Source organism: Trachurus japonicus, chromosome 16, assembly GCF_045865225.1.
Source record: "Trachurus japonicus isolate A0001 chromosome 16, Traja_1.0".
Classification (NCBI taxonomy): Eukaryota; Metazoa; Chordata; class Actinopteri; order Carangiformes; family Carangidae; genus Trachurus; species Trachurus japonicus.
In genome coordinates this window covers 8,205,893-8,225,902 of record NC_140922.1, presented here as the reverse complement: position 1 = coordinate 8,225,902, position 20,010 = coordinate 8,205,893, and the positions used below count along the sequence as shown (strand labels likewise).

The window sequence follows — 20,010 nt, the reverse complement described above, 5'->3', positions numbered from 1 at the left end:
CTCAATCGATAGTTTTGGGTCCATGGCAGTGGTCCGACCTCCCATTAGTCCGACCTCCCATTAGTTCGACCTCCCATTGGTTCGAACTCCCATTGGTCCGACAATCGGAGTAATGAGAGTTCGAACTAATGGGAGGTCCTCATTAGATCGAACTGGACTAGTTATTAGTCAAACTCTCCATTCTTACCGTTCAGTATGCATTTATATAATTATTCATATAGGCTCCACCTGTCAATAAGACACACGTGGAAGAAGAGGTGTGTTTCACCAACTAGGAGCTGTCATTACGCACGACTTTTACGCACTGCTGCGCGCTCATTAGTGTCCGTAATTAAACCTTGACACTCATATCAAATCAAACTTACATTACAGACAGGTGGATTGGGTTCTCTGTCTCTCTCTCCCACTCCGAACAGACAGACGGACGCAATCAGAAAGGAAACGGAGGCTGCGCATTGATCCTTTTTTCCTTTCTGGGATCAAACGGATCATGTGCAAAACAAGCACTTCATATTAATAACATCTAACGCTCATTATGCTTCCAGCCTGTCTAGCCTCTACCTGGTGTTTTTACTAAACTTAACCAACTCCTTTCTTCATTGCCTGAACCTAACCAAAGCGAAATTTACTACTTTTTTTTTCTCTCAGTCTGCTGTCAGCAGGAGCGGCGGCTGCAGCAGGCTCGCGCCCGTGAAGTGAGCTCAAGCTGGCCAGGTTCAGCCGTGCTCGAGCGGAGGGGGGAGAGAAAAAAAAGTGTATTTCTTTCACTCTGTACTCTGGGAGGGGGGGCTTTGATTATCAGTTTACACATCTTGATCAGCATTTATGATGGTTGTGCGCGATCTGACATGATCAGGCTCTCTGACTGAATATGGTGATATTCTGGGCCGCGCGTGTATGTGTGTGATGTGCGTTTCTGTTATGAGAGCTCTCTCTCTTTCAGTAATTCTCGTTATTTTGCTCTCTCTCAGAGTGAGAGAGAGAGAGAGAGAGAGAGAGAGAAAGCTGCATGCTCCTATCAATGGAAGAGCTTGTCACAAAGTAGCGATGACAGTTCGAACTAACGGGACCACCCATTGGTTCGACCTCCTATTGGTCCGACTTGTGGTTGATTTTGTCGGAGTAACGGGAGGTCGAACCAACGGGAGGTCGGACCAGTGGGTATTTTGTCGGAGTAACGGGAGGTCGAACCAATGGGAGGTCGGACCAATGGGCAGTTCCCGACACACCCCCCGCACACAATCTGAGGGGGGTGAATTTTTTTTTAACTCTACCGTTTTACTGTTATTAGGTTAAAACTCTGGCCAATTAGGGCGCGGAAACATTGAGTGACAGGTCCGGAGCGGTCCGGAGACAGGCTGCTTTGAGGCCAGTGGGCGGGTTCTTGGCCGGCCAATCCAACATGGCGCTGTTCAGGCCGCCATATTTGAGTCACAAAAACGACTCCCCAAAACCAATGGGTGACGTCACGGCTGCTATGTCCATTCTTTTTACAGTCTATGCTCACTCCCCACACGGAAAAAACCTAGCTATAGGTTGTTTCGCTTCCAAAAAATATATATTTATATATTATTTATACACACAGCCAGGGTTCAAAATTAGCGGTCGCCAGTCGCCAGTGGCGACTAACTTTGATGCTTTGGCGAGTAAAGGAAGCCGGCTGACTGGCCACTCTGGCGAGTGAAAAAAAAAAAACTACTTCGTTGTTGTTACTGTTCCTCCCGACCCGGCTGTGACGCTTGGGTTGTGAGCCGGTGTCGTGCAGATCTTAAAGCTCACAACATGACAACATGCCATATAGCAATGATTTGTGACCGATTACAACGCTCGCGGCGCACGTGTGTATTCCTCTCTCTTCAGTCTGGTGTTTGGCTGCACTTTCAATAAGAGAAGCTCCATATGAGCGCGATCAGCTGAGACAGAGCACAATGGATGTGGCATTAGATATCGCAGCGCACATGTTTATTTAACGGCAAAAAAAAACATCGCTCCAATTTATTTATTTATTTATTTGCCGTTAAATAAACATGTGCGCTGCGATATCTGATCAATGCCACATCCATTGTGCTCTGTCTCAGCTGATCGCGCTCATATGGAGCTTCTCTTATTGAAAGTGCAGCCAAACACCAGACTGAAGAGAGAGGAACAGCAGCTCCTCTGACAGCTCCTCTGTGGAGCTGCAGGAGAGCTACGTCTTTTTTTTTTCTTTTCTTTTTATTGCAGCGCCGTTATTACAGGTGATGCACATCTATGTCCGTGTAGGCTACATTTATTGTCTGATCTTCCTTCATGGTGCACAGTGTCAGTCCTCCTGTGAAACTTTTAGCTACTAAATAATATGACTGAAGGCAGTGGAAGTCTGCACGTGTCGACACGCCCCCATGAGTTGACGACATAAGGAGCTAATAAATAAATATATATAAATAACTGATAGTATTATTCGGTCAAGTTCTTGTTATAGGTTAATGGTTAAACGGTTAACCATGTGCAGCCCTAAAATAAACCTTTTAGGGGAAAAAGGCAAACATGACTCCTTTATTCCACACAAAAATATGCTAATAGCTATGATATGTGTTAAAAATGCTTATGAGTGTATTATAACAGTTCAACACAATGAAAAATATACAAAACAGCTATACATAATTTTTGGCCAGTAAAAAATCTTTCTGGCCAGTAGATTTTTAAAGCTTACTAGCCAGTTGGCCAGTGAGCAAAAAAGTTAAGTTTGAACCCTGCACACAGCCGACTACTGTTACATTTTTTCTATGACATTAAGGGCAGTGCAGTACAATGAGGTTCAGCACGAGGACGCCTTTAAACTAAAACTTCATCAATCATCATCAGAAATCAGTTAGTGTTTTAATGTTGGAACAGAAATGTGACTCTTCGTTGGTAAAGCCTGCTCATTATTATCATTATCATTAATATTCATATTTAGATGCTTATTCTCTTGAACCTCTGCCGCAGCAGATTGTGCGTTTGAGGTTATTTTAAGTGTAATTTATAGCTGCAAATGAGAGCACTTGTCAGGTGTCGTTATCTGAACTCAACAGGCTTCCTGTCTCAAACCTCAGACTTTCCGCACACATTTCTGTTCCCTGGACCGAAAAAAAAACTCAAAAAAGCAACAAACCCCTCTACACTGTCCGTTCTCACTGCGCTGCTGAGCAGCTCTGCGCAGCCTGCAGAGGCCTGTGTGCTGCCAGCCTCCTCCGAGCTGTGAAAACCACACCGTTGTTTGTGTTGCACAGAAGCGCAGCTGCTCAGGCCTTTGCAAAATCAACTTGCCTTAACTTTTACTTTCTGCACACAGCGTGAGAGTGGCTCTGCTTTTAAAAGTCAGACATGTTCAGTGTCCGTCTCTAAAGTTTCACTCCACAACAGACACACACACATTAAAAGTTTCAGGATGACCAAAACAGCGTGGATTACCACTAACACTACAGGGCACCCTACTGTAGGTGTATGGGAATAAAATGTGTCACTATTTTGTTGTGCAAATGAGAAATTCACTGGAGTCTCCAAAAATGGACAAGTGATGATTTCCACCTTTAAAGATACAAAGAGGCAGTTCATCACATCACAGGTTGCAAGTTTTAGCTCCTCTGGTTTGTAATGAACCAAAAATAATCTCCTTTCACTTCAAAAAAAAAAAAAAAAAAGGTACACACAAATGTAAAATGACACATTGAGTCATACAAAACAAGAAAAGACAGGATGAGGAAGATCTCACAGAAATAGTCAAGTCATTCAATATAATATATTGATCAGTGCAAGTCACTTTTAAGCAAACATTTTTATCCTTAAATATAAGAATGGTTGCTCAACCAGTTGAATTTCTTCCTGGTTTTAATTGTCAGTCAGAGAAAATAAAACATTTGATGACGTCACATTTGTCTCTGAAGGATTCACATGCATTGTTGCACAGTTTTCTGATGTTTCCTATACAGACCAGAGGATCAACAGAGAGTCATACATTAAAGCCACAATGGTTAGTTGCAGCTTTAGTCGTCTGACTTGGTTGTCAAAGTTACAGCTTCAGCAAAGAGACAGAAAAGTGCATTACTTGACTCATTTTCCTGTAGCAGGGTTTCAATTCAGGGCGTGCTGCTTGAGGAGGTTAGACAAGAGAGACTGGGTCTGAAAGGTTGCCGTTCAGTGTGAAAACTTTTGTGGTGATGCCGTTCAGTGTGAAAACTTGTGGTAATGCCGTTTAGTGTGACAATTTTTTTTTCCGTGATCAGTGTGACAGCTTAGTTACTGATGCCGTTCAGTGTGACAACTTTTATCCTGAGGCAGTTCAGTGTGACAAGTTTTTTTTCTTAGGCCTTTTAGTCCGATGACTATTTTTCATGTGGCTGTTTGGTGCGAGTGTGACAGAGGTCTGACGCTGAAGCCACATCCTGAGAATGTCCTAAAATATACACCATACAGAGAATAGTCATCAAAACACATTAGTTAGTCATCATCCTCCCTGAAAACTTTGCCCTCTTCTTAAACAACAATAACATGAAACTTAATCAAATACTGTATTCACTACGCGCTTTTCATTCTTTTTTTTCACTTCTTGCTTCTTCCTAATTTGAGGTTCCGGGCGTTAGCCCTTCATCAAAGGGCTTCACTGGCACTAAGCAGCTTTGAGGAGCATGGTAGGAACCCGGCTCTCAGTTAAGTTTCACTTTCACTTTCGCGAGTCACAACGAGGAGGGAGCAGGCAATGCGGCACCTTTCCGTCGGATTGTGCATGTGTGTTTACTGAGTTAATTTCCATGCACCGGGAGATCAGGATGTTTACGGTGCTACGCGCTGGTGCTCATGGAAAATGGAGTCTTCCTTCAGGCAAAACACTACTGCTTTGGGCCACTGGCGCCGCCAAACTCAACCAAAACTGAAAGTTCTTTAGTACTGCTTTAACCTCTGAGTGGAGTGGAATAGAAAAGAATGAGTATCATGTTCTTTTACTATCGAGTTATGTTCTATAACCTCTGACTATCTCAACTGAGGTGTCAGGGCTGTTCTTCCATGTTAAGAAGGTCACTAGTTTAAGTCTGTATCTGCCTTCCCTGAACTGAGATAGGGATTAGTTAAATACTATATCCCCAAAGATATGGCAAATTTCACTGGGCGTTATTCACACCATTAAAGCAGAAGTAAGCGACCCGGTCGCTTTGGCTAACTTCCTGTCAGCCGATGGAGTTAGCAGTCCCCGCCCTCGTCCCTACGTCACCACATTCACGCGCATCCCTTGGCTGCACACACAGAGAGGACCGCCCCTTTATGCCGTTCTCTCTCCTCATTGGATAAAGGTTGTGGGATACAAGGAACGTTTTCTCCTCGGCTTACAGCAGAGCAGAGTGACTGACAGACCCGTGTTTCAGACCAAACACTCTATATAAGTGATTGCTGTCGGAAGATAGAACTATTTAAGACTTATATTAACACAAACATTCCGCTTACTTCTGCTTTAACCTCTGAGTTGGACAAACAAGATTGAATCATATTCTCAAACCTCTGGGTATTTCAACCCAGGCATCAGGGCTATTCTTCCATGTTAAGAAAGTCACTGAGTAGTTTTTAATCTATATTTGCCATCCCTGAACTAAGACTGATGTCAGATCTCTTAACAGCGGAGTTGAATTCTTAAAATGACAATATTCTAATTACTGGTTAACTATTAAGTAAGTAAGTAAGTTAGTAAGTAAAATTATTTATATAGCACTTCTCACAGAGAAGACTCTGCTTCACAAGATACATAAAAAAAAATTACAAACATCATACCATTATTATTCAAAGTAAAAAGACCACTCTGACCAGTATGGTAAAGTTATTTTTAAATGGACTCAGTTATTTTTAAATGGAGTCAGATTAAATAAATAATTAATTTAGTTGAACAATAGAAGAAATGTGAGTGCTGCCCTGGGTGAGGGTGGATGAACCGCTCAGGTGCTCTTCAAGGACACAGGATTGAGGAAAAACTGAAGATAAAACACAGCAAGCAGACCGTCCTGGTGCAAATAGTGGTAGGCTAAAGAGTAAAAGGCAGTCCAAAACTGATGGGTCCGTGGCACTCTGAGGTGTAGTTAAAAATCCTTTATTTGCACCAGGACGGTCTGCTTGCTGTGTTTTATCTTCAAATAATTAATTTACTTTGAAAACCTCATCCCAACACCAGAATGACAGAATACATATTGGGGAGATATAGTTACACCCGTCTCTAGATATTTCCTCCCCTTGTGGGTGGGTCTAGGCCCGCCTCTCTATCCTCAGTCACACCCAGAGGTCTACCGCTGGAGAAGGTGGAGCCTCTGTTGTCATAAAGAGAGGAAGTCTTTCCTGAGGCTGAGCAGTGCTGATGACTTGTCTGTGCTGGGAGTCTCTCTACAAAGGAAAACTTTTCATCTGGTCCTTTGCTGAAACAGGAGCTTTGGTGGAAGAGGTAAAAATATATATATATATCCTGCAGGATCAGCATTTGTTTGACTTTGTTACAAGTAGACCTAAGTGAAATGCTATTATTATCATTAGTACTAGGGGTGCACAGATATCACTTTTTTCCAAAACGAGTACTTTTTTCCCCCCACAGATAAATTATTTGAACAACATTCCTCAGTATGTTTTTCTTGTGGACTGGCATTTAACAAAAGTGCTTTAAACGTGGCACTGCCAAACATAGGCTATTGTCTGAAATTTAACAAAACAAAAGTGAACTGCTTATATTCTGTGTCGTGCTGAGATTTCAAAGTGTAAGCGGTAGATTTTGTCCCTCCTCTTGAGAGTTTTGCAGGACATTATTTGAATTCTGATTTGTTTTTGTCGCTCTCATTCACCTGACAATATTCCCACACTGCTGACATGGCTCCTTGCTGCACATCTTGCAGTCAAGTGCTGTAACTGAAAAGTGGTATTGATGTTGTGGTCGACATCAGTCTTAGTATCGGACCGATACCCGAAACCAGTATTGGTATTGGTATCGGTGCATCCCGTATTATCATCACTGTTCAGACCTGGCTTCATTATCTTTCTCCCAGGTTTGATCCAGCTTGGAGATGTTTGCCGCAGCCACCAAAAAGTTTGCGGAGGAGGTGGATCGTGGTCTCTTGATCCCAGTGTCCAGCCTGAATGATACTATAGACCTCCTGACCATGGTGGTGATTAAACGCAGGTTTTTCTGGTTCTACCAGAAGCCCAAATATTTCCCCACTAATTTGCACCTCAATGGTCTTCTAACAGGAGACACCACTATATCTCCAGGTAGACACCAAAGAAAGTTGTGTGTATTATGTATGTGTATCGTTTTAATTTGCTTTAATGTTTTTTGTTAAGTATCTGCAATAGTATTCATTAGATTCATATGACGTCACTGTGTTTCTGCGCCGCCATATTTGTGTCCGAATCAGGGCGATCTGGGCACAGATCACAGCGTCACGTTACCAGAACAAGTGGAGTAGTAGGAGGAAATCAGCAAGAGACTGAAAATTGAGGTTATTTGAAAGATGCCAGGATTATATTGTGCTGTTGACTGTGATAGCAGTCGCCAAAGAAACCCCGGACTGCAGTTTTATTCCATCCCAAAAGACGTAAAGTTATAGACGGAATAAATAGTTGACTGCAGGCAGTCTATCAGTGGCAGCGTGGGCTGTGACAAGTCTCACAAAAAGAGGAGATGCACTTTTTTTTTTTAATAACATGGATATATTGAATTCTGCATTTTGATTACTTTCTTGTTAATTACTCACTGATTCTGCATTTAGGGTCTTTTATTTCTGTATAACAGACCGTTGCTAAGTAAAACGGTCCGTTGCTAGGGACGCCGCTCTGATCAGCGGAGCAGGGCAGAAGAACTATCAAGGATTTTTTTTACCTTGTGTTTCATTTTTACCAGCTTCAGACTAATTGTGATGTTAGAAAAATGACTTGTAGCTTGTTAGACAGAGAGTGGAGGCTCTCTGCCTCCCTCACCGCTGCTGGAACCAAACCTGCGATCAGAGCGGACAGAGCGGACGGGCCAGCGCAGTGTCACAGCTGTGACCAGCTGTGTCTGTGCCACCGCGAGTCTGTGACACAAACGTGTCCCGTATCGTCATCTCTTATGACAGACAGGACTACATAAATGCGCACATCGTAACATTTACATGATAATTCATCAATCTACTGATTGATTATTAAAAGCTCGTTGAAATCAACTACACACGAGTCGACCGGGGGGAGGGTGAGGAGCAAACAGCGGAGAAAGTGACCGGACTAAGGACTTTGATCAACATTACGTCTCAAATTAATTAATTAATTCATAAACTGTGTAATAAGTGTGATAATATAGAGTTAGTCTGTTATTATAGAGATATAAACCCAGACAGGATGTATGAAACCCTGTCATTTTGTCAAGAAACTGTCATTTCCATCCTGTGGTTTGCATGCTGTCATATGAGGAGAACTGTCAAATCGGACACAAATATGGCGGCGGTCCCTTCGACGTGACGTCACTGCAACCCATGAATACTGTGAATGTTTCCCTGTCCACAGATACCAAAGAGTCAGACTTCATCCTAGATTTTCAAGGGACTCATCATGACAGCGTTGATGGAAAATCAGAAGCAGGTTATAGGAACATCAAAATGGGCATGAAGGGAGAGAACAAGTCAACAGTCGAATCATCCTTTGGCAGGTTGAAGAAAGAGAAAGCGAATGTGGAGAAGTTGTTGAAAGACTCCAAAGGCAGGTAAGTGTCCAATCTGTATCCACTGTCCTTTCTGTCATAGTTAACACGCTAATCGTGACGCAATGAATTAAAAAGAAATAACGTGTTAAAATTTTAATTGTTTGACAGCACTAAAAGGCTTCAATCTGGTGCATTTTGACAGCAATATAAAGAGGCTACATCTGTAAAGAACTAGGACATAACACATCTTTATGATCATCAGTGTTGATCATCCAGAGAAGACACAACTTCAATGAATCTTGATGAGAACACACTATCTACAAACAGGATCAACATCATCAATCTACTACACTCACCACCTCATCAGGATAGGACAACCCCAACATTTTATGATTTTTTTGCAAATTAATTAAAAAAGAAAAACTGACACTCCTGTAGGTTGCTCAAGGTGCCGTCAATTTATCTTTGAGAATGCTGTACCTCTCACTTGACTCCAGCTGTGCTCAATTTAATAGTTTGGACATGATTTGGAAAGGTACACACCTGTCTAAATAAGGCCTTACAGCTCATTTGCATATCAGAGAAAAATGAGATCACAGAAAGTGGACACAGTCAGCTTAGATTTTCTTTCATCACAAGAACAAATATTGACACATATTACTCGTATAATACTCGTACTCATCAAAAATGCTTAATCCATACCGGATAAACGTTTCAGCTGAGTATCCAGCGCAACCCTAGTTTTGGCAAAAAGCACGCAACATATATGGAAAATTTCTACTGCCCTGGATAAAAATGTTTGCTATTGGTATTGCTTTTGACACAGTATGTATTATTCTATTTAGGAAAAGTTCAGTCTGCATTCTCTGTTAGAGCTGCACTAGAATGGAATTCCATCCATTCCACTCTAAAATAGATGCTGGGAATTCCATCCCAGCATCTATTTTAGAGACCTCTGAATACCTACAGTTTATTCAGAGCTCATTTGAAGAGATGGTTAATTGGTGCTCAGCTCTGTCAGCACTAGCACTTTTACACTTTTACTTTTACTTTTGTCTGTCTGCCTGTGTCAGCATGCATGTCTTATTGTGGTCTTGTTTTTATTGTGTATGCACGTATTTTGTGTCTGTGCTTCTGCTTTGCGTGCTGTGGACTAGACTTTTATCCTTGGGGTGGAAAAATTCGTAAACTGTTGAGAAAAGTAATAGCACACCGATCCCGATCAAACCGCACGTTTTGATATATAATTTTGCCCGGGCACTGGTGCCCGGTGCGACGACCCGTGGCCCTAACAAGTGGTCTGTCAGCACGAGGCAAAACAATAGAGAGCCTAAGCGGAAGCAGGAAGTAACGTCGCCATGGGACCTCAACTCTGAAAAACTATCCATTCAAGTGAACAGGACTGAAAGTTTTATTTCGTGATCCGATTGAATTGTGCCATGAGAAAAAAATATGACATCTACCTGTTTAAAACATCATGTTTCATCCGGGAAAAAAAGCAGTTTATCATAAAACGGCAACGGAATAATGTATTTTGTGTGAAGACTTTGCAGCGGAGCAGCAAGCAGCAACAGAGCGCCAGAGCGTAACAGAGCCAAGTTTTTTGAGATAACTTGCTCTAAAACCCTACAAAAACTCTAAAAGAGTGAGAAAAATTCCGAGAAACAACAGATCCAATGCCAGATATGATGAGAGCTTCGACAGTGAGTCCAGGTGGGACTCACTGAACGAAAGCTTGCTGGAGATCAAAGAAGAACTAAGAGCCCAGCTGAAAGCCTTAAACAAAAAGGTGGAACCTCTTCAAGAGGCACTGGCTGAAATCAAACGACTCCGGGAGGAGAATGCGAAAAAGGACCAGCTGTTAAAGGAGATGGGGGAAAAAATGGAGGAGATGGACCAGCAGGGAAAACTCAATGAGGTGATTGTGACTGGCCTCAAAATCAAGCCTCCGACCTACGCAAGGGCGGCCGCGGCTGCGGCTACACCCATGGAGCCTGATGACACTGAGACCAAATCGGTGGAGAAGCAGGTGTTTGAGTTCCTGGACAGCAAAGGAATTGATCTGGATTTCAACAACGTCGAGGGATGCCACCTCTTACCCAGGAGGGGAGAGGCTGCTACCCGAGCCGTGATGTTGAAATTCACCAACAAAAGGCACAAGTCTGCACTGCTGAAGCAGGGCAGAAAGCTCAAAGGCTCGGATGTCTACATCAACGAGAACCTCACCAAAAAGAACGCAAACATCGCCAGAAAAGCTCGACAACTGAAGAAAGGAGGCAAGATACAACACACCTGGACGGCAAACTGCAGAATCTACATCAAAACAAATGGAGCATCACCAGAGCAAGTTAAAATCATGCTGATCAGGAGTGAGGAAGAGCTGGAGAAATTCAACAACTAAGGTATGGCTTACGAACACTCCATAACTACAGAACAGCAAAGAACAATGGTTTTTACTCAGACTGGAAGTATGATGGGATTATCTGCAAGGATTGCTGAGCAAGATAGTGTGGAGCTGACTACTACAAATCAACATGTGAATCATACCTTATCGGACCCGAATGAAGGAATTGACCCGGATAACCACTTTTACATCAACAACACGACAGAGAAATGTCAATACTACACTGAAGATCAATTCAACGACAGCATTGAGATGGGTGGGAGACTGTCTCTAATTCACTTTAATAGCAGGAGTCTATACACCAACTTTGACCACATCAAGGAATACCTAAATCACCTTAAAAAACCCTTCAGCATCATTGCAGTCTCGGAAACATGGATTAATGGGGATAAAGGCACAGATTTTTTCCTGGATGGATATAATCTTGTATGCGTCAACAGAAGAAACAAAGGCGGTGTAAGTATGAAACTGTACAAAACATGTCTAAAGCTGTTGATCATCTATTAGAATGTGTGACAATTGAAATCTGTGTGACGAAAGGTAAAAACATAGTTGTGAGCTGTGTATACAGGGCACCAGACTCCAAAATAGAAGATTTTAATGAATGTTTGGGAGAATTATTCTCCGAAGCAAGCCAAAAAAGAATTTTTATCTGTGGTGATGTAAATATTGACTTGCTCAATCCAAAACAAAACTCGATAATCTATGAGTTCATCAATACAATGTTTACAATGGGCTTACAACCTCTCATCACACGCCTAAGCAGGATCACGACACACAGTGCTACTCTAATAGATAATATTTTCACTAATGTTAATGACATAGCAAGGGGACTACTGATAAATGATATAAGTGACCACCTACCTATCTTTGCTATCTACGACTGGAAGTGCACAGTAAGACAGACACCTAACAAAAACACATACATTAGAATCAGAACTGAAGAAAGTCTGAACGCACTGAATAATGAACTACTGGGACAAAACTGGAGCAATGTTTACAATGAAACAGATGTGAATGATGCTTATGATTCCTTCTTGCAAACTTTCAAAACACTGTATGACAAACACTGTCCTGTGAGAAAGAGACGCACAAATCAGAATAAGGAGGGAAAGCCATGGCTCACAAAAAAGTTGGTAAATGCCTGCAGGAAGAAAAACACTCTGTACCGACAGTTCATTAAATCTAGGACGGTCCAGTCAGAAGTGAGATACAAAACGTACAGAAACAAACTAAATTGCATCTTAAATGAACGCAAAAAAGAATACTATAGCAATCTATTAGCTGAAAATATGAATCAAACTAAAAAACTATGGGATATCTTAAACAAAGTGACTAATAACAAAAGAGCAAAACCAAACCTCCCTCCCTATTTCAACCATAACAACACGCAGGAAGACGACCTAGGAGTCATAACAAATAGATTCAACTCATTCTTTGTAAACATCGGTCCTGAGCTAGCCAAGGACATTCCTGACTCACCCCTACACTGGGACCACTTTGATAAAGACGGAGACAGAAATCCCAACTCAATGTTTCTCACACCAGTGAAGGACACAGAGATTAGACACCTGGTCAAAACATGCGTAGCAAAAACATCCACTGATGTCAATGACCTGGACATGAAGTTGATTAAGAAAGTGTTACCTGGTATCATCGCGCCGCTAACATACATATTCAATCTATCATTTCAAACTGGAACATTTCCAAACAATATGAAAGTTGCCAAAGTCGTGCCACTGTTTAAGAATGGGGACTAGGGTTGTGCCGATTGGCGATCCAATCGTCTATCGGCAATTGGAAGGACGATCGGCAATGTTTTGTTTTCTTGCCGATTTTACACACACACATACTCGCTACTTTTTTATTGATCTAATGCGCAATCTGTTTGTTTTGTTTTAATGAAGCCGCTTGGCTTGCTGCTTCCAACTATAGCTACTCTGTCAAATGACAGTGTTTCACCAATCAAATGCAGCCACTGGCGACGTCCAATCAGATGGAGCCAGGTAGTCATATGACCGCACACAACATCTCTGTGGTAAACAGGGTGGCCACTCTGCCTCAAATTTGAGGAAACACGTTTAGCTGGTGTTGTGGCTGTCTATGCTAGGCTGCCGACGCCAGCCCTGTATGTCACAGCCCGACGACGTGTTCACTGATATGCCACAAATAAATTACGTCCGCCATGAATAGATTTTTCGGCTTTCGGCAACGCAATAGCGTTCCGTTCATTGATCATAGCGCTCTTTCTCCGTTGTTAGCCCTCACACACACACAGAGAGAGAAGCGCGCATGCATGACAGCAGGGCACGGTAAAAGCGATACTCATACGCCGCCGCCGCCGCCCCCCCGGTCGAACGGACACGTGGAATGGCCTCCGCCGCCAACCCCCCCCCCCCGGACCCCGGCGATAGATAGGTCTATCGGCGATCTCCAGGGAGGGCGATTGGGACGATCTGAGAATGTCAAAATCGCCCAACACTAATGGGGACACACATGAGTTTACCAATTATAGACCAATCTCAATACTACCACAACTGTCCAAGATCCTAGAGAAGCTATTCAACAATAGACTTGACAACTTCATAAATAAGCACAAATTACTAAATGATAGCCAGTATGGATTCAGAAAGAATCACTCGACTGCCTTGGCTCTAACTGAGTCGGTGGAGATCATCACTGATGCTATTGACCAAAAACTTCACTCAATAGGAATTTTCATAGACCTGAAAAAAGCTTTCGACACCATTAACCATGATATCTTAATATCTAAACTGGAAAGATATGGCATTAGAGGCATAGTACTGAAGTGGGTCAAGAGCTACTTAGACAAAAGATCCCAATATGTTAAAATAGATGATTACTCATCCACTTGCCTAGACATAGTCTGTGGGGTCCCGCAGGGCTCAGTTCTAGGTCCGAAGCTGTTTATACTATATATAAATGACATATGTAAAGTGTCAAACATTCTGAAACTAATATTATTCGCGGATGATACCAATATTTTCTGTTCTGGGAGTAACTTGATCCAACTCGTGGAAACGGTTAACCACGAAATGGCCAAGCTCCATGTGTGGTTTAACATAAACAAACTATCACTAAATTTAGAGAAAACAAAATACATGCTATTTGGGAAAAAAGGCCTCAGCAACAGTATTAACATCCAAGTAAATGGAGTGAATATTGAAAGGGTTAGTGAGAATAAAGTACTGGGTGTGACTATTGATAATATGTTAAGCTGGAAGCCACACATAAGAACTTTAAAAAGCAAGTTGGCCAGAAGTGTATCCATAATATGGAAAGCACAAAAAATAATAAATCAAAAATCCCTCCATATGTTGTACTATGCACTAGTCTCTCCACACCTACAGTACTGTGCAGAGGTGTGGGGACACACATACAAAGGCTCCACCCATCCATTGTTAATACTCCAAAAAAGAGCACTGAGGATCTTACATTATGCCAATTATAGGGCACATACAAATCAGTTATTTATTAAATCTAATATTCTCAAACTATATGATTTAATAAACTATCGCACCATACAAATGATGTACAAAGCTGCTAACAACAGCCTCCCCCTCAACCTGCAAAAGCTATTCATGAACAGAGAAGGGAGACACAATCTTAGAGGGGAAAACATCTTTAAGCTGAGGAGGGTACGAACCACACTAAGATCCTTTTCCTTATCGGTCGCAGGCGTCAAACTATGGAATGTGCTAGAGGATGAAGTCAAAAAATTACCAACATTTAACGTCTTCAAGAAAAAGTATGTAAACTCAACGATTGACCGGTACAGAATGATACATGAGAGCTGATAAAGGTCAGAGAGGCTAACGGCAGACACAGTATCGAGACTACAAGGGGATATAACAAAAATCATTGTGTTCCCAAAACAATGTGATGAACCAGAGAAACTTGTGTGGCCAGAGGCCAATGTCAGTTTGTACGTAGTATGTTATTATAGTACGTAGTATGTTATTATAATGAGTATCAACAGGGTGATGATAAATTGGGGCACAAATGCAACTGTGATTTAATTGTGAGAAATCAGTCAAGTGAAGAACTCAACTAACTGCTAATCGACACACCAACGCCAATCAACTGGTCCACGATGGAGTTGCTGAGCTGGTCACTGAATGCGATTGACAGAGTGTTCTCAACAAGGCGTGCGGCCTCTGGTGAGCCAAGATGCCCGGACGAAACCTTCATGTCCGGCTACATGCTGGATGGATGGGAGAAGTGGAGAGTCCTTTGCCTTGCCCCACTGGATGTGGAGGATGTCGAGGACGTGTACATCTTCACGTTCATGACAATTGGAATGATCGCCCTGGGTTTTGGCGCCTACATGCAGTATCGGAAAATGAGAAAGATCGCCACCGAGCAGACCGACGCGAGGGAGGATAACGCAACAACTCGGAGTGCTGTGGTCGGGATACGGTCCGACATATCCGCAATCCGAGAGTATGTGTCACTGATGCGAGCTGACATAGCCAAAACTCGGGAGGAAATCGAGAGAAATGGCGATGAAAACCGCAGAGAATGAGCAAAAAGAAGAATTGGCACGAAAAGGGCTCCCACACCATCCCAACAAATAATCAGTACACTGGACTTTTGCTCTCTGTCAATTGGACCACACCAGACTTTGCTCTCTGTCAATTGGACCATCTTGTGACTTTGTGACTTTTGTGACATGCCTGGCAATAAGAAGAGACTGTTGTTCACTCATGACGGAAAAAAAATTTTTTGGACACATGTGCAGACACACACGTAATCCTTATGCTCTATCTAGAGCTGGACTTCAATTTCTTCAACTCTACATACTGCCTAATGCTGCAACACATTATGTCAAAATGTCAAATGTTGAAAAAAAAAAAAAAGAAAAAAGTGAGAAATGTCATGTTAAAAAAAAAAAAAAAAAAAAAATGTTATGTCAAATTGTTAAATTTTGAAAATACTGGAAGAATGTTATGTCAAAAATGTAACATGCAGAAAAAATGAATATGTGAGTATTGGGGGCGGGACTAGATAAGCTTTTGCTTCTCCCGCTTTCCCTTTCGGTCATGTGTATTGTATTAATTGGATTGAGATGATGTGTGATGATGATGACTAATTGACATGCCCGAAATGAACCAAATAAATAAAGACTGCTCTACGGACTACAGATCTGGTGTCCCACAAAAAATACGTCACCAACTGACACGGGAAAGGGCGGCATTTGGTGTGTGACGTCACCTACGCGACTTGTAGTCTTTCTGGTTACAGATTCTTCCGAATTTTATTCTACAATAGTTTTACGATAAACTACTGATTTCTCTTCATGAAACGTGATGTTTTAAACAGGTAGAGGTCATATTTTTTTCTCATGGCGCAATTCAATCGGATCATGAAATAAAACTTTCAGTCCCGTTCACTTGAATGGATAGTTTTTCAGAGTTGAGGTCCCATGGTGACCGTTACTTCCTGCTTCCGCTTAGGCTCTCTATACACATGACAATAATGTCGTCCTCGATGTCATATTGTTTACCTGACCCACGTTTTACCGGCTTTCTCTCGTCGACTAAAATGACAGCCAGTTTAAGTCTAACCATAAAACAGATCAGATTAGAAGAAATTTTGTAGGAGCTAATAATGAACTCTCAAAATGTCTCTCTAAACAAACTACTGACAGCAGCAGTAATCCTAAAGGCCAAAACTTTTACATAGTAACTGTACTCTGTTTCATTTGTATTTCATTTTCACTTGTTGTTGATGATATGTTTCATATCATCAACAACATGTGTTTCATTGTAGTTATTTATTTCAGTTATTAGCATAAACCTAATTAACAATGGACTCATGCTGTATGGAAATTTGTGTATTTTACCATAGTTTTCACGGCGTCTTATGATTTTATGATGTCGACTAAGAGGAAAAATAGAAATCGAGAGATCTGCATGAACCCTGGGCTTTCGTTGAACTGGTGTAGCTACAAATATGCTCACCCGAAATTTGTTTTGTTGAGGATTATATTCAGTTTTAAAATCTCAGTCAAAAGATTCATTAGTCTGTATTCATGTCATACATACAGGCTTTTTTATTAGAAGATCACCATTAAACTTTAAGAATTGTCTTCATTGAACATAACATTGATATTTTTAACTCACTCAGGATGCTGGACATGTCCCACTGTCTGATCCGGCAGACAAAGAAAAAGAAGAAGCAGCAGTTTGGGGTAGTGGTGGAGCGAATCAGGACCGCTGCACCCTGTTCACTTACAAGGAAGAGACAGCAGGCTGGACACTTTGAAGGCAAAGTCACCATCTGTGACCCTTTGGGCTCTGAGGTAGAGTAGTAGCACTGAAACACTCATCATCATGATAGAAGGTTGTAATTTAATGTGAGAATTCAGCCACTTGCTGCTGTGTGATATTTGAGAAGTCAGTAATAATATAATGTAATACTAATTCCTGCTTTTTTGTTCAACCTACATTACCAAAAAAAACATTGTTATATTTCCTCTTCTTAGTATTAAGCTTAGCCTTGAATATGTTTTCAGATTTGCATAAAACTGAAATATGTGGAACTTTATGAATTGAATATGTTTTGGATACCTTTTGCAAACGGTGGTTAAGCTGATTTATCTCTGTCATAAATAAGAGAACTCAGCATTTGCTGCTCATGTCTGAGATACAGTAGAGAGATGGGACGGATACGCCTACAAATCCATAATGTACAATTAACAGTTGTTACTCAGCAGTGGTTATTCTTTTAAAGTTGACATTTTCTCTAAAACTGACCAACAGTTGCTGTAATTTGTATGTTTGGTGTTGCATTGTTGTTTCTGCAGGCTTCAGCGACAGGCAGTGGGGGCGTGAGTAGACAGAGTAATGTTACCATGGCAATTCCCATCAATACCACCATTGCCTATTCCCTCATGATACTAGAGATCGAACAGGATGGATCCTTTGGTGAGAAATTGTTATGTAATCTGTAGATTTGATTATTAGAACAAATAATGAGACAAAATGGAATCTGTTGGTATTAGTAAACTAGTAAATACATGTCTTGTTTGTTCCTCAGGGTTGTCTCCAATTTGCTTGCTTGATTGCTCCCTATTGGCTGATTGTAATACCAGCAGTCTTCGGCAAGGTAAAGTAGCCTACTAGATTAGATTTCATTTGTCATTCTAGTATGCGTCACATAAAAACTAAATTGTTTTACACTTCCACCACTTAGAGTTCAGTGCAATTCAAACGATCAACAATAGGCCATAATTATTCATTATTATTATTGTAATTACTGATTTCTTTCTGTAGCCATAGATCATGTGACTGGTCGTCGTTAGTGATGTGCTCAGTAAATGTGTGTTAAGCCATAAATGGCCTTGAGAGGGTGGAGGCCATTTCAGTCTGATCAGAGTGGTGTGATAACCGTTTCGAAACATGTGTGTGTGACCTGATTATTTTGGTATTGGGCAGTTTGTCTTTGTGTTATTCTCACATCCGGTCCAGTATTAGGTTTTGCTAAACTGCTTTTAGTCTTTAGAGGGAATGATAATGATGATTTTTTTCTTTCTATGACCAGAACTGGAGGAGTCAAATGATCACTTCCAGCTGCTGTCATCTCTTCCTGTTGCCACCAAGTCGTCTCTGCTCCAGCATCTCACAGTCATTATGGAGGACCAGAAAGCCATCAGTGCTCTTCAGGATGCGGTTAGTGGGACAAGAGAAAAGATCTTAATGTGGAGTTGGGACTTGTGAATGTTTTGCAGTGTTTTTTAAATATGGGTGTTTTCTTCTGTCTCAGATGGAACTGATGTGTCAGGATGGGACTCCTGCCCTGCCTGATGTTACAATAACAGAGTCTCAAAATCAGAACATCCAAGCAATTCTGGAGCTTGTTGAGCAGGCGGACCGGTCCACATCAGTCCTCACAGCCTTGGACCTCATCATCAGTGCGCTGGAAGGTGAGAAAAATATTCATTATTTTAAGCTCATGAGGAGAAGAAGCATGTAAGATTGTAGTTCCCACTGTGCAGAATGTCCTGGAAACCTCGTGTTATTCAGTTCTGTTTTCCTGTTCCTGGGTCTTTGTCTTTTCAGAGATGACCAGTAGTTGTCTTGATGTCTTGAGGACGTGCTGCAGCCCCACAGTCTTACAGACATTGGAGGAACTGGTCAGTTAATTCAGACTTTACAAAATATTTTTTTCCCACCTGAAGTGATGCCTCAGTCATTGAGCTGCCTGTTCACTCTCTGTCCCACCAGCTCCAGAAGCACATCCTATCAGGAAAGGGAGAATTTCCTCTGACTGCACTTCCGGGGGATGTTTATGAAAAGGCTGAACAAATGTTTGCTTCCTGTAATGTGTCCCTGGAGAGAGACGGGGACACAGTGAAGACGGAGATGCAACGAGAGCCAGAAGACCTTCCTCTGATGCTGTGTATAGCTATCAGAGGTCTGGCCTCATTGGGCCCATGAGCTTGAACCAAAGCTGCCTAACTTTACGTACAACACTGGAGTGTTGTAAAGGGGATCATGTGTATATTTGGTTTTTATTCTTTATGTGGGAATAGAATGTCCTACAAGACACTATGACATTTTACTCCTGGTTGATTTCATACATTTACCAGTGTAGGAAGAGAGTGAGACATGCAAAAGTACCCAGCATCACATCCTCACAGCTGTCTGGCATAAGGTAATACGATCAAGCAACAGGCAGAATCCAAATAGAAATAGCTATATCATAGAATAAGAAAAATAACCGGTCTATGTGTTTAGTTGCCTGTACCTGTGAGTAATTAAAGATACACGAAGGACAGTGTTGCTGGCTTTTTGTTTGTACTGAGTTTCTCTACAGCCGAGCACCTCTTGTTTTTTTTCTTCTTTTTTTGTTGCACATTCTTCCTTCTTTTTTTCTTTTTGTATTATATGTGCACAACATCTAGCCCACAACTTAATTTCCAGGG

The 20,010-nt window shown here is 41.7% G+C and overlaps 1 protein-coding gene across 1 annotated transcript; it reads left to right on the top strand.

Annotated features, from left to right (window-relative positions):
• Nucleotides 1-6,100: 6,100 nt before the first annotated feature.
• On the top strand, nt 6,101-20,010 carry LOC146971653 (gasdermin-E-like). Its single transcript, XM_085801078.1, has 10 exons — nt 6,101-6,436; nt 7,029-7,251; nt 8,521-8,716; nt 17,211-17,385; nt 17,890-18,010; nt 18,123-18,191; nt 18,627-18,754; nt 18,849-19,008; nt 19,145-19,218; nt 19,310-20,010. The coding sequence occupies exons 2-10, from the start codon at nt 7,047-7,049 to the stop codon at nt 19,520-19,522; spliced, it is 1,341 nt and encodes a 446-aa protein (XP_085657204.1). The 5' UTR covers nt 6,101-6,436; nt 7,029-7,046; the 3' UTR covers nt 19,523-20,010.

Coding starts and splice junctions, on each gene's coding strand:
- LOC146971653 (XM_085801078.1), top strand. CDS start 7,047: ATGTTTGCCGCAGCCACCAAAAAGTTTGCGGAGGAGGTGGATCGTGGT. Junction 8,717..17,210: donor TTGAAAGACTCCAAAGGCAG/GTAAGTGTCCAA, acceptor TAACTCACTCAG/GATGCTGGACATGTCCCACT. Junction 19,219..19,309: donor TACAGACATTGGAGGAACTG/GTCAGTTAATTC, acceptor CTGTCCCACCAG/CTCCAGAAGCACATCCTATC.